The 13,612-nt window shown below is 38.4% G+C and overlaps 1 protein-coding gene across 16 annotated transcripts in view; it reads right to left on the reverse strand.

Annotated features, from left to right (window-relative positions):
* Positions 1–1,160: 1,160 nt before the first annotated feature.
* The window catches only part of RIMS2 (regulating synaptic membrane exocytosis 2), a 605,377-nt gene continuing 592,925 nt past the window's right edge, over positions 1,161–13,612 (reverse strand). For all 16 annotated transcript variants that reach the window (XM_057531989.1, XM_057531993.1, XM_057531987.1 and 13 more), the window contains 5 exons: positions 10,067–10,208; positions 6,415–6,527; positions 6,024–6,125; positions 4,514–4,653; positions 1,161–4,010 (listed from right to left, as the gene is read on the reverse strand). In XM_057531989.1, the coding sequence (XP_057387972.1) occupies positions 3,792–4,010; positions 4,514–4,653; positions 6,024–6,125; positions 6,415–6,527; positions 10,067–10,208 (716 nt within the window). In that variant the 3' untranslated portion in view covers positions 1,161–3,791. The remainder of the gene's footprint in view (positions 4,011–4,513; positions 4,654–6,023; positions 6,126–6,414; positions 6,528–10,066; positions 10,209–13,612) is intronic.

Consider the following 13,612-nt stretch of genomic DNA (forward strand, 5'->3'; position numbering starts at 1 on the left):
GTATAGACAGACAGCTTTGGTGATTTCTTGGCCAATTCTCCCACAGCCCCCATGATAGTGACCGTCATGTCCTTCATCTTTGCTTGTGGACCCTCGGTGTCTGGAGTTCCTGGGAAAGTGAAGGTGTTAGCGTCGATGCAGCCATGTGGTTAGGGTTTAGTCAGGAACTGCTACAGGAGAGCTCAGTCCTGAGCCAGGAATTGCAGGAAGGGACTAACATGGATCACTTTGGAGAAAGTAGAAGGGCTTTTCAGGAGAGGGCATATAAAAAAGGCAAGGAGATTTTTAGGAGTGTATGAACAGCAAAGAAATAGCTTGCTAGAGCAGAGAGTATATATTAAATAGTGAAAAGATAATATGGGATAGATATGGGGGACTGGGCTGGAATCAAGTCCTTGGAAATGAAACGGCTGGTTCAAGGAATGGAGAGAGAACTAGGTTTGGATTTCAGTTGGATTTCTAATTAATCAAACTCACTCTTAAATTTAGAGCCAGGGAGGACTTCCACTGGAACTCTGCTGGGGTTCTTTCTCGCAGTTTGAGGAACCACCCTAGAAGGGTATGGAGAGACCCTTTCCTCCACTCATACTCACGCGACAGAAGCCAGTCTCTGGACAGGTTGTTATATATCAGTTGCTCCATGTCAGGTTACCACACGTGTGTCCCCAACTGAAAATGCACCCCCCACAAAGTTGAACCGACACATCAGTGGAAACACATAGCATAGTGCCAACTGTCACCCTCGCCATCTCCAACCAGGGAATGGCAGAGCCTGTGTGTGATTCTCTTTGACTGCTGTTAGTGGAGGCCACACTGACTCAGAAATCTCACTCATTTAAATCTGTGAGTTGCTGAGTCATTTCATGAGAAAGCATCTCAATCTGCAATAACCTTTTTTAAAAGCAACCAGTTTTAATGATGTGAGCCGAAATCCTTTGGCATTTTAAAGAAGTGCTCTACTGAGGGCTATCTGCTAAGACCAGCAGTTTGCTTCTGTTATGGAGAGGTGGAAAAGATGATTTCATTGTCTTTAAATCATGTGCGGGCTCAGGGAATGAGCTGTAGCAGGCTTGGGAATGTGTGGGAAGAAGTCAGAAGGCCATGCATACAACGTCTGCAAAGAAAATGTTTTATTTAAAGTGTTAAATACCATCACGAGAATGAATTTGAGTTTTACATTAGTTGGTGTTCATTACAGGACTAATCTGCCCTTTTTTTTTTTCCAACTGGAATTCCCTTTACTTTTAAAACATACTATGTACAGGGCAGCAATGGTCACTGGAATAGTGCTATTTACATGACTAAACCACAAGTCGAGGTGCAGACGTGAAAAGTAAAAAAAAAAATACACCAACATTAAAATAAATACTGCATAATGACAGGTATGTACAAATATTCCATACAGTCATGTCCTTCTTATTAAAATTAGAAATAATTTATATAGGAATATGCACAAAAGATTATGTGACTGCATCTTAGTATCAGGAAAATGGTAAACGTTTATTCTAAGGGAGAGTATAGACACTATAGGTCTATTAAATCAATTGTTGCTGGTACACAAGTGTCTAAATTATTTCAATAAAGTTTTATTCGTTCTTTTCAACTTTACCTGGGTCCATCGTAGGTCTCAGAATGTCAAGACACAGTCTCGGTGTATTTCGTATTGCACCACATAAAGAGAAGGCATTTTTAGTGATACTCATTTTTAACTTTTGCACCATATCAAGCATGATAGTTTTGAATGGTCAACACTGAATTTAAAAAGGAACACAAAAGAGCAATTTTTGTGCGTGGCCTTAACTTAAACAAATGGTATGTACGTGGATTTCAAAAGTTGTTGCAAGAAGTTAAAATCCATCTATAAGAATGTGTTATCAAAGTGCACAGAAAGAAACAAAGAAGTATGGGTGGTTTATTACATTACTAGGTGACTTTTCTCCTAAGTCGGGGAGCTTAAGAGAAATTTGACCTTGCAGCACCACCCAATGGTAATAACTGTCTGTAAAACCAAAGGCAGGGGTTTGATTTTGGGGATTTGTGTGTAGACTTTCGGTGATGGCATCAAAGAACTGTTAATAGGCAGACTGACTTTCTTTGAGTCACCTAAAAATTAGAGCTTTAAAATTATCTGTTGCAAATTTATGTTTGCTATATTTCTTTAGAAATATAATTTGTGAAAAATTGAATTTTACTACAGAAAAATGAATTAATAAACAGCCTTGTGTTTCAGGACTCCAAATTGTTAGCAGTGTTTCTATTCACATAGTAAATGGAAATTGGCTAAAGGAATTGCTTTAATTAATTAAAAAACAAAACACAAAACCTAAGACCTTCTAGAAATAATACTTTAACCCCTGTATGAATAATGCTGGTGCTAAAAACAAATTTATTAGACATTACAATGGCCACATGATTTTGGGATTTTCCTGTAAACTAAACTTTGAAGATGAAAATAAAATTACCATGCACTGTACAATAAATTGCAAAAGTTCAAATATCTTCTTTATCAAATACATGCTGACTTACTCTAATGTACTCCCAAGTCATGTTGCAAAATCCTTTTCAACATGCTTGAAATAAAGAAAGCTCTTAAATAGTTTTTTCCCCCCTTGAGAAATTCAGAGATTCAGAAGCATCTATAGCTCTGAATCAAACATGGGGTATAAGAGAGTATCAGGTCAAAAACTTGTAATTTTTTAGCATAATGTTCACTCTGGTAGGGAGAAAGAAAATAAAAGATTAAAAGAGGGAGAAGAAGAAAAGTGAGATAGATAGTGGAAGAAAGATGTGAACAATTTGCACATATTGAACTTTGTAAGATTTGCATATTTAACATGGAAATAAATTGAATGTTATACTTATTTGTCACATAAAGAGAATTTTAAGTATTTTCTATAAAGTATTTTCTTTAATGTCTGCCAAAACACAGACTATGATTACTTTAAAGAATAAACATGGTGTGTCTTTGTATCACCCTGTTGCATTCTCTCCCTTTTTTAAAACCATGCACTAGTGAAATTTATTTTTAAAAATAATATAAATTGTTGAAAATGGCTGATTTTTATTTTTATTTTTTGCAAGTTGCAGCCCCAAGAAAATAATTTAAGTATTCAGCTAATCTGTGTCCATGCAAAAAAAAGTTTCTTTAATTTCATTCAGTACAGTGTAGCCACAGAATTTTGTTTTTCAGAGTCCAACTCATCTTGGCATTAGTGAGTGCCATGCCTGCTGGAGCTCCGAAGTCTGCCACTGTTCACGCTGTCACGTTGGACTGGCTGCTCCCGTCCCCGTCCAGAGGAGGGCTGACTTTTTTGTCCTGGACCAAGTCTTTGGTCTCTTGCTTTTCACCTGATGCTTCCTAGGACTTCATGCCTTGACTTGTAACATGGCTTAATGGCTGGATAGCTCCATTTCTGTGGCATCACAGGACTTTGGGGTCAGAGAAATGAAGAAAAAGGAACGATAAAAATATAAAGGTGCCATTGAAAAGGGCTTTTGCTGCATGAAACTGATTCTTTGAGATTAATCCATGGCTTCAGATTGGACCAAAACGTGAGTGTTATTGAACTCCAAACCTGATAGTTCGTCATAGCTCCGTTCTTTCACCTGAGGGCCTTCTTTAGGGCACAATGTGTGCAACTTCCTCTGAGAACACAGGATCGCTTTGTATCCCTAGAAACAGGCTCAGAAGACACAACATTAAGCATGCAGTGTTACCAGGGTTTGCGACCTGTGGGGTTTTTTTTTTTTTTTTTGTAACGCTGGTTGCTATGACAACAGTTTTACAGCTGCTATGAACGAGAGTAAGAAGGTCCAGTTGAACTTTCCAGAGATGATTGGGAAGCTCTTCTTGTCAGAGGGGCCAAGGTTGGATCTACTAGGGAGGAAGGGGGGAAAAGTTTGAACCAGCCAATCACCATATTGGATAGCTCCAGTTCATCTAAAAGTATCTGGGCCACTCCCATAAAGGATTTGTGATCCATGCGGCCATAGTCTCCCCAGACTATGATCTGTTGGCAAAATTAAAAGAGCAATGTCAGTATAATCATGTATGTAAAAGCCTGTAAACTAAAATACATTCAGTTAATGCACTGACATCAAACATCAAGTTATGTAGTTGTATTTAATTACTGGGATAGTTGTCTTTACTAGAATCCGAAGGTACGTTAGGAAAACTTGACAGGAGTGTTAAGATCATAAGCAATCAAGGAAGATGGGAGCTTATGTGTGATGGGGGTTTACAAGTCTATAGTCACTTTAAAGGAAACAACAGTGTGTATAGCTTTTTTTTCCTTTCTCACATTCATTTCCATTATGGTTTATTACAGGATATTGAATATATCGATAGTTCCCTAGTGTGTATAGCTTTATAGCACTGGCCACTGCTTTGAAGTTTCCCAAGAACTTCAGCTGTGAGGAATGGAAAAGGATGCGATAAGAAAAGATGTTGGATACAAAGTTTGACTCCATGAAGACACTTTCTTAGGTAAGGAATATATAATTCAGTAAATACCTGTAAAACCTTTCCTTGGGGACTTTCTTCAAAAGATAATAGCTGCTGGTAGAGGGGTTCCAGCGTCTTTCTTGCCACTTTTGTTTTCTTTTTGGCTATGCAGACTCCATTATCTAATAGATACACCTTTACATATGGTGCTTGGGAAAGAAAACACAGAGGAGAGTTAAGTGATGAGCTCTGGTTACGGAACACCCAGCTTACGGGTGACGTCTGCCACAGCTTAATCTTAGGCTGGAAGAGCCAGCGGTCAAAAATCACTGGCCTTTCCACATTACGTCAAAATCATTAGCTAAACAATAGATAACTATCAGCCATTCAGGTAGTTTTAGGCAATGTTAACATAGCCTCTGAGTTGATTACTATTTTGCCATCAACTGGTTATATGGATTTGAACAACCACATTAAAAAAAAGAGAAATGCTTCCAGTTCCTAACAATTTCAAGGAAAATGTCTCGCTCAGTTTTTCATGTGTCAATACTTAAATCTACTTAAACGTGCTCGAAATTATATTGTTTTACTCACCCATCCCCACAAATCATTGATCACTCAAAAGGGTTTATTTATGGATGGTGTGGGTACACAACAGGGGTGGGGTTTGATGTAATATGTTCAAATTAGCCGGGAAGAGGCAACTAATTACGAATACCATGGGTTGAAGTTTTTCTGACAGACTCTTCATAAAAACATTTTCGTGCGTGTACAAACTGCAGTGTTCCTTCTAGCAGAGTCAGTTGACTAAACGCCAAGACGTTTATGAACACAAGTGTCTTAATCACCACTGCAAGGCTGTACAATAGGTAACATACATTACAATTTGGAATTTCTGCAAGGACAGGGAAGCTAGAGATTCAAAATTACAATTCAGTCAGTGGAGGTGCTGAGGTGAGAAACCAAGTTTCAGAATTGTTCTATATTTCAGATCTAATGTTCTCTACATCTCTGCATCAGACATCTGGAATCTGTGGCATTCCGCATGGCTCTAAGCACCTTAGATTATGACATTTCGGTAAGAAATATGTGACATCACAATAAAAACTTATAATGGTGCCTCTCTATACATTACAGGAAGTAAGCATATTATAATTAGAATGTCCTTCACATATGGGCTTATGCTACTTTGGGAGCCTGTAACTATTTTTATTCTAATTCCAGGACTCTAAGGATTCTTAAGGAGAATTTAGAAGCTCCAGATAAACTGAAGAATAACACAAACACCAGCTAACAAGAACTTCTTATGTACATGTCGTACAAAATGAATGTGATAGGTTTTATTTTGCAGTGGTTTCTACCACATATGTGCTTATCTAACGACTTGTCTTATCCCCGTCAGACCACCCTCACTGGGTGCTCACTCAGGACAAACACACAAACTACCACTCAACTGTCTCATTTATTAGTATCCTTGATCATTTAAGAGCAAAGTTTCCAGCATCTAATCAAAAACAAAGTCTCTGAATTGAAAAGTGTGGATTATGACCAATAATAGAAGAATCTCTTCTGTTCTTACCTGGCAGTGTCTTGGAACCTGGTTTTACAACAAGGCCGCGGGCCCGAATGATTTCCACCTCCAACTGTCCCTTTTTGTCCATCATTCCTACCTGAATGTCACCTAATGGCGTGTGAGGAAGAAACAGTGAGAGAAATGCTTGTGCCAAAGACCTTGGTTTATCATTGTTTCATCATTTCCTACATCTTTTCCTAAATTCAAGTATATTTAAAAATTTATCAATGATACCTTACTTTAAAAAGCATATAAATTAAAATGGAAAATATTAGTCAAAGTTTTTTGTTTAAATCTAAGCTACTCATTCCTGATAATACTGCTAAAGATCCTATTAAATTAAAGAATGTGATTTTCAATAATCTAAAAGAAAAACAATCACGTGACAAATTCTTACCCATGGCAGGTGTGGCCAGAGTCTGGCGCCCCACTAGCTGGGCAGGGCCAAGGCCATCCAGAAAATCACTGAATTGGCTATCAGAGGCCAAGCGGACACCAGGGAAAATCAGACTAAAAGTAAAATAACACACAGGATTAAACCTTCGACTCCTGTTTCCATCTAGCCCCCTTTCCGTGGCAGGAGCAGTTGGTACCACTATTTTGCCACTTACATTAATTGGATCCCAACCTCCCCACTGCACCTCCACGGCTCTCCCTCCTTATCCTCTAGCAGCCCTCGTCCTGTATTGCAAGCCTCTGTTTATGTGTCTTTCTTTTCCTTGTCTGGAGGGCATGAACTGTGATTTCTATGTATAGCACTCAGTACACTTTGAGCACTTATTCCATGACAGGCATTAGCATACTGAATCTCTTAGCTGCACTATGAGAGGTTCTATTATTTAACCCATTTTATCGATGAAGAAAGTCTTCAGATCATTCCCATCAACACCCAAACACACTGCTATTTCTTCCACCTTAAAAAAATCCCTTTCCTAACCTCCTTCCCTCCCCAGCTACCACCCCGTTTCTCTCCTTGAAACTTCGTAGAGCTGTCTCTATGTACCATCTTCGATTTCTTTCCTCTCATTCTCCTTTGAAAATCGAATCAGTTTTTCCTTGATCTCTTCCTCACTTTTTCTCCACTCCACCAAAATTTCTCTGATCAAGGTTACCTAGCAGCCACAGTGGTAAATCCGACCGTTAATACTCCAGACTTATCTAATTGAACATATTAGCCTCATTTGACCCAATTGATCCCTCCTTCTTCCTTGAAACACTTTCTCCACTTTGCTTCCTGGACTCTCTAGCCTCCTGGTTTTCCTCTTTGGCTATTCTTCCTCAGTCTCCTTTGCTAATTTTATCACTAAATATAGGAGGCTCCATCTTTTGACTTCTTCTCTGTAAGTCCTGATTCCCTTGGCAATCTCATCCAGTTTCAAGGTTTTAAACACCATCTATGCTCATATCGCCTAGACTGACATCTCCAGCTTGGGCCTCTCACTTGGGCCTCAGACCTGTATTCTAACTAACTGCTCTGTCTCCTTACCTGCTTGAATGTCTAATAGGCAATTGAAACTCAACTTGTCCCAAGCTGACTCTCAAACCCCAAACAAACAAAACATCAAACTCTGCTCTTCTCGGAGGCTTCCTGTCTTAAATGGCAACTTCATTCTTTCAGTTGCTCAGCCCTGGAGTTGTCTTTCCTCTGGACTGAATATTAAAGCCGTAATCCTCAGTATGACTGTATTTGGACGTAGAACCTTTAAAGGGATATTTAAAGTTCAATGGGTCATAAAGGTGGGGCCCTAAGCTAATACGACTGGTGTCCTTATAAGAAGAAGAAACACCAGGGGTATCCATGAAGAGAGAAAAGACCATGTGAGGACACGAGAAGGTGGCCATTTGGGAGCCAAGGAGAGAGGTCTCAGGAGAAACCAAACTTGCTGACACCTTGATCTTAGATTCCTAGCCTCCAGAACTATGAGAAAATAAATTTCTGTTGTTTAAGTGGTACTGTTTCTGTGTATTTTATTACGGCAGCCCTAGCAAACTAATACACTCTTTCTCTCACATTCATATTAAATGCATTATTGAATCTTATTGTCTCTACTGTCAAAATACATCCAGAATCCGACCTCACTAATGCTACCACTCAGGTCCAAGCCATCATTTTCTCTTTCTGTATTGCTGCAACAGCCTTCTGAATGATCTCCCCGTTGCCACCTTTCTCTCCACTCCCACAGCAATCAGAGTGATCTGTTAAAACTGAAGCCAGATAATGTCAGGCCTCTGCTCACAATCCTCCACTGGTTTCACATCTCGATCTGGGTAAAAGCAAAGTCCTTGCAATGATGTATAAAGACAATACAACCTGTCCATCCCTGCCCCCCATATCTTAATTCCTAGTTTTTTACTACTCCTGCCCTCATTCCCCAGTGCCACCATTCCCACTACTGATGCCAGGTAAGCTCCAGCCTCAGCGTTGCTTCAGCCTGAAATGTTCTTCCTTCAAACATTCACGTGTTCACTAACTCCCTTCAGATTTTTAATCAAATGTGCCCTTTTCCCTGTCTAACCTACATAAAACCCTACCCTTAACCCCTGCCATCTCTTCTCTCACCTTTTTCTCCTTAGCACTTATACCACCTAATCTATTGTATATTAAATATTATATATTTTCCTAATTTTTCTTTTATTTGAACAATTTTTCAAGTTTATTGTCCATCTTATCTGTTAGACTGTAAGTTTGATGAGGGTAGGGGTTTTTTCCTTATTTGTTCACTGATATATATCCAGCATTAGAACCATGCCTGAAATATTGTAAGTACTTGTTAAACTCAATCAATTAATTAAAATGAATCTTAAAAAAATCACATAACTTGCCCAAGTTTCTACAGCACCAAAAAACAGATTAGAATTTAAGCCTATATGATTCTAAAGCCTATGGTCTAACCACCAACTGATTTTTGCTTCCTCGTATGACATAACCCCAACTCATAGCAAAGTGCCTAGAACACTAGGAGGTATGGAAATATCTGTTGAATGAATTTATGAGTATTCATCCCATTGCTCCAATAAGACTATAAACACCTGGAGCACAGGGGTCATAGTTTAAACATTTTTATATCCCTAACAGTGTCTAACACAGTGCTTTGCAGTGATGAGTGCTCACTGCACATTTCTTTTTTACTTGATTCTCCATCTCTTTTAAGACTTCCTTGATTAATGTCAAATCTATTTTGTCCCCCAAGCTTAATTCCCAAATATACAGTTAATCCAAACCTTTTTAATGCTTCCATAAATATCCCATATAACCTTATTTATAAATGTATGGAAACCATATAAATCTCTTGTATTTATATAATTGTGCTAGCTGCTCCTATGGCCTCACATCTGTGAACTGACTACACATAAGTTGCCTAAGCACCTGATGCTTCCATGGTGATGACAGATGAGGTCAGTAAACCCCACTTTCCTCTATTAATGTCCTTTACGCACCCATCTACGATCTGCAGTTGCTAATTATTGTTAATTTGTTGGGGACAGCGCTGTACAATCTTTACAAATGCTTTAAAAATATCTCAGACACAGTGGAGTCAAGGGAAAGCTACATGATAACTACCTAAAAGAAAGGCTTACCAACTTTGTGGCATTTCTTTCTGGCTGCTACATTTATCCGAACTGTTTGTTACTGGATGGAACTAAGTATGTATCAATATTCTATATTTTTTAGTAATAACTCTTTGAGCAAAGATTTAAAAAATTAGCATCGTACATGTGGCATGGGCACAAGTGCTTATTATTTCTGTGCTTTTATGTATTATTTCAAGGTAGGGCAAACTTCTATTTGTGACAGTCACATTTTAGCATCTTGCCCTTAAATTGAAACACTTTATCCCCAAACCTATTTCCATTGATATAAAAAGCCAGATATGTCACATTTCTCAGTGGCAGGTAAGCAAAAGTTTTCTTCACAGCAAATCAGCCAGTGAAAGTTAAAATGGTGCTATAGGGCATGTGAGTTAGCTTTGGTGAAAGCACAGAGAATGAGGTAGAGGAGAAGGTCTCCAGCAAGGCACGGAGACCACGGCCCAGCCAGCATCACTCACTTTCCTTCTGAGCTGTAGCTGTTCACGCTGCCGTCTGTAGATTCTCGGCTTGCCTGTCGAGTCATCCAGTTCCTCATTTCCACAGCCAAGCCCGTCTCTGTACTTCTCTGCACGGTGCTCCGTAGCTTTTTACCACCGGCTTCTGCACGGACAGAAAACAAAAGGGGTGATCGTTTTGTCGTCATCATCTGGTGACAAAAAATAGCAGCCAATGCTTTGAGGTCCTCAGATGAAAAACCTGCATAAATACAAAATGCTTTTATGAAGGAGACAGAGAGAAAAGGTATTTCAAATCATGTCTTGTTGAGTGGGGTGAAAACTTTCTAAAAAATCTTCAAGAAGCACAAAATACCATTGTTTTATTTCCATTTAAAACAGTGTTCAAATTGGTAACAAAAGGAACAAAAAGGTTCAAGCTATGTAAAATAAGCTTTGTTTTCATTGTAATATTTAAATGAAGATGAATTTATGCCTGTCTTTTTCTTTTTTCTTTCTTTTTGTCATAGTCAAAGAAGTAGGCCTTCACATTATTTCCAAAGAATAGGTGGTGAGTAATCCTCAATTCTAGCTTTAACTTTCACACAAAAACCTGTTTTTGCAGGGTGATCAGTATTAGAAAGCAAAGAAAGCTGCACTAAGGAGATAGCCCTGCCTGATAACACTTTCACATCTGTTCGTAACTTTCAGAGAGATTCTCATAAGGAATGCAAAACCCAGCAATGCCACGTGAAAAAAGAGCTTTTAAATTTTTGGTCATGGATAGTCAAGTTCTTAAGGATCTTCCACAGTTTGAATAGGAGGTTTGCTTATGGAAGCCAATTAGAAGACCAAACAGGAAACTGAGTCAAGTACCACAGATGAAACAGAGGTACGAAGTGCCATCCGCAGAGGACAGGGAGGAAGGAGCATCACAGAGGGAGTTGGGATTTGAGCTGGGCTTGAAAAATGGGCAGATTGGGATCCAAGAAACAGCTCCAGTAATCAAAGGCCTTGCATGTTGGAATGTGGAGCTGAGAGATGACTAAAGCTGGAGCAACAGGGGGATGGTTCAAATTACTTGTATTAATTTACTTCCTGTCAGGTCTAAATATTTATCCACATTGACTATTCATATCATTAGTATTTTGGGATATGGGAAGCTCTTTTAGTGCCTGGTATTAATAATTTCATTTTAGATCAATAAATATTTGGTGATATTGACAGTGACTTGGGGAAATCCTTTCCATCAAACCTCTTATAATATCTGCTCACCATTTTGAAACACTGCTTTAAATTTCATCTCTTCTCCACTTCCAACTTTAATGTACATCAAAATGCTTTAAAAAGTATATATAAAATATGTTATCACTGATCTACAACTCAGTTCCATAATCTGAGCCTATTTTAGATAATTGATAGTAAAACATGTTGTACTGATATGAACTATTGAAAGGAGCTAAAGCATCCCCCATCGATGACGGAAGGCTCTTCCTTCCAGAGAAGTGGTTAGTTGATACATGTAAAAAGTGAGACAATTTTAAAATTACCAACTGGCAACCTCCAGTGGAATAAGTGATTCAAATAAGCCACATCAATGGATGCTAATGCCATTAGATAAAAGGATATTCATATGAGCCAAAAAAATCATCCCACAAATTAGTTCTAATTGTTAAAGGAAAACAGGTACTTTACTACTGGGAAACCTGGCTATGGCCATCTTAATCAAGTGAGCAAACTTAGCACTAATAGTGGGGCAATCACTGTAGCACCTATCAAGTTGTTCTGGACAAAAGTACACAACCTGTTTCTAATCAGGTCTTTGCAACCAACTTCTAAGTTTTCAAAAATAGGATAGAATAACAAGATAAAGGATACACACACACAAAATCAGACAAACCCAGAACATGGGATTTTGTTCAAGGGAATTGACTTAGTCTCTTAAAGTTAATATCATGAAAACAAACTGACAAGGTGGGGGAATTGTTCCAGCTTTAAAAATATCACAGGGATGTAACTATTAAATGCTATAAGTATACTTTGATTGGTTTTTTTTTTCAAGAAAAAAACAACAACAAAAAAGAAACCCTAAAAGCAAAACACTAAAAGCAATATTAGGACAAGTAGGGAAAATATGAATATGAATTGGGTATTAGATGGGATAAGAAAATTGTTGATTTCCCTAGGTAGATAATGGCATGTATTATAAAAAATTTCCTTATCATTAGGAAATACATACGCTGAAGTATTTAGACATGAAATGTTATATTGTTTGCAACTTACTTTCAAACAGTATAGCAAAAAATACACATATACATAAAACAAAGAGGATGAAATAACAACAACAATAACAGAAAGGATGGGGATGAAGAGCAGACCTTGATAGCCATACATTCAATATTTATGATTTTGTTTGAGAGTGATCCCCAAACGGCCACATTAAACTGAATGAAGTAAGTCAGACAGAGAAAAACAAATATCATATGATATTGCTTATATGTGGAATCTAAAAAAATGGTACAAATGAACTTAGTTACAAGACAGAAATAGAGTCACTGGTGTGGAAAACAAACTTATGGTTACCAGGGGAGAAAGGGTGGGGGAGGGATAAATCGGGAGATTGGGAATGACATATAGACACCACTATGTATAAAATAGATAACTAATAAGGACCTACTGTATAGCACAGGGTACTCTACTCAGTACTCTGTAATGACCTATATGGGAAAAGAAATCTAAAAAAGAGTGGATACATGTATATGTATAACTGATTCACTTTGCTGTACAGCAGAAACTAACACAACATTGTAAATCAACTATACTCCAAAAAAAATTAATTAAAGAAAAAAGTAGTAAAATTTTGTCCAGGTGTGAACTGGAATCATGAAAGGTGCTGGGCTGGTGTGAGGGAGCCGGGCCAATGGCTGAGTCCTGGCCTCTCCGCGTAGCTTTACCGTTCACTTCCTGTGAAGAAGGCCTATGAAGAATGAAAAACCACCACCAAGTGAGATATACAACTTCAGTGACGTTTGAAAATGTAGAATGAGGATAAGTACAGAAAACATGACTTCCTAAAGGTCTCAGGACATGGCCTTTGCAGTGTCAAAAATCTACTGGTTTTCATTTAATGCCTGACTCTTATCACAGCAAAAGTGACTTGAAAATCTGCTATTTTAGGGTGATGAGAACTAGTCACCATTTGGCAAAGAATAACAATACAATGAGCATGTAATCCTTTTGTTTACAGATTGCTTTTTACATGTGTCCTCTTTAGAACAACTCTAATCCCCATTTTACAGATCCAGTATCCAAGGGCCCCAGCGGGTTACACAATTCCCTGAAGCCAAACAGAAAATGACAGAACCAGAGTTTATACACAGTTCCCTGACTCCAAGTTCTCTGCTATTCACTATTTTGTCGTCAGAATATAACCAATGGGTAGCTTGGACAGCTGTCTATGGAGATGATACTAAGCTAACTCGATGAGTACATGTGGAAGGCCCTGCTAGAAGCAGCTGGTGGGGTGGAAAGAGCAGAGAACAGTGAAGAGGTCAGGCCCCAGTGTCCAAC

Source organism: Balaenoptera acutorostrata, chromosome 17 (genome assembly GCF_949987535.1).
Source record: "Balaenoptera acutorostrata chromosome 17, mBalAcu1.1, whole genome shotgun sequence".
Taxonomy (NCBI): Eukaryota; Metazoa; Chordata; class Mammalia; order Artiodactyla; family Balaenopteridae; genus Balaenoptera; species Balaenoptera acutorostrata.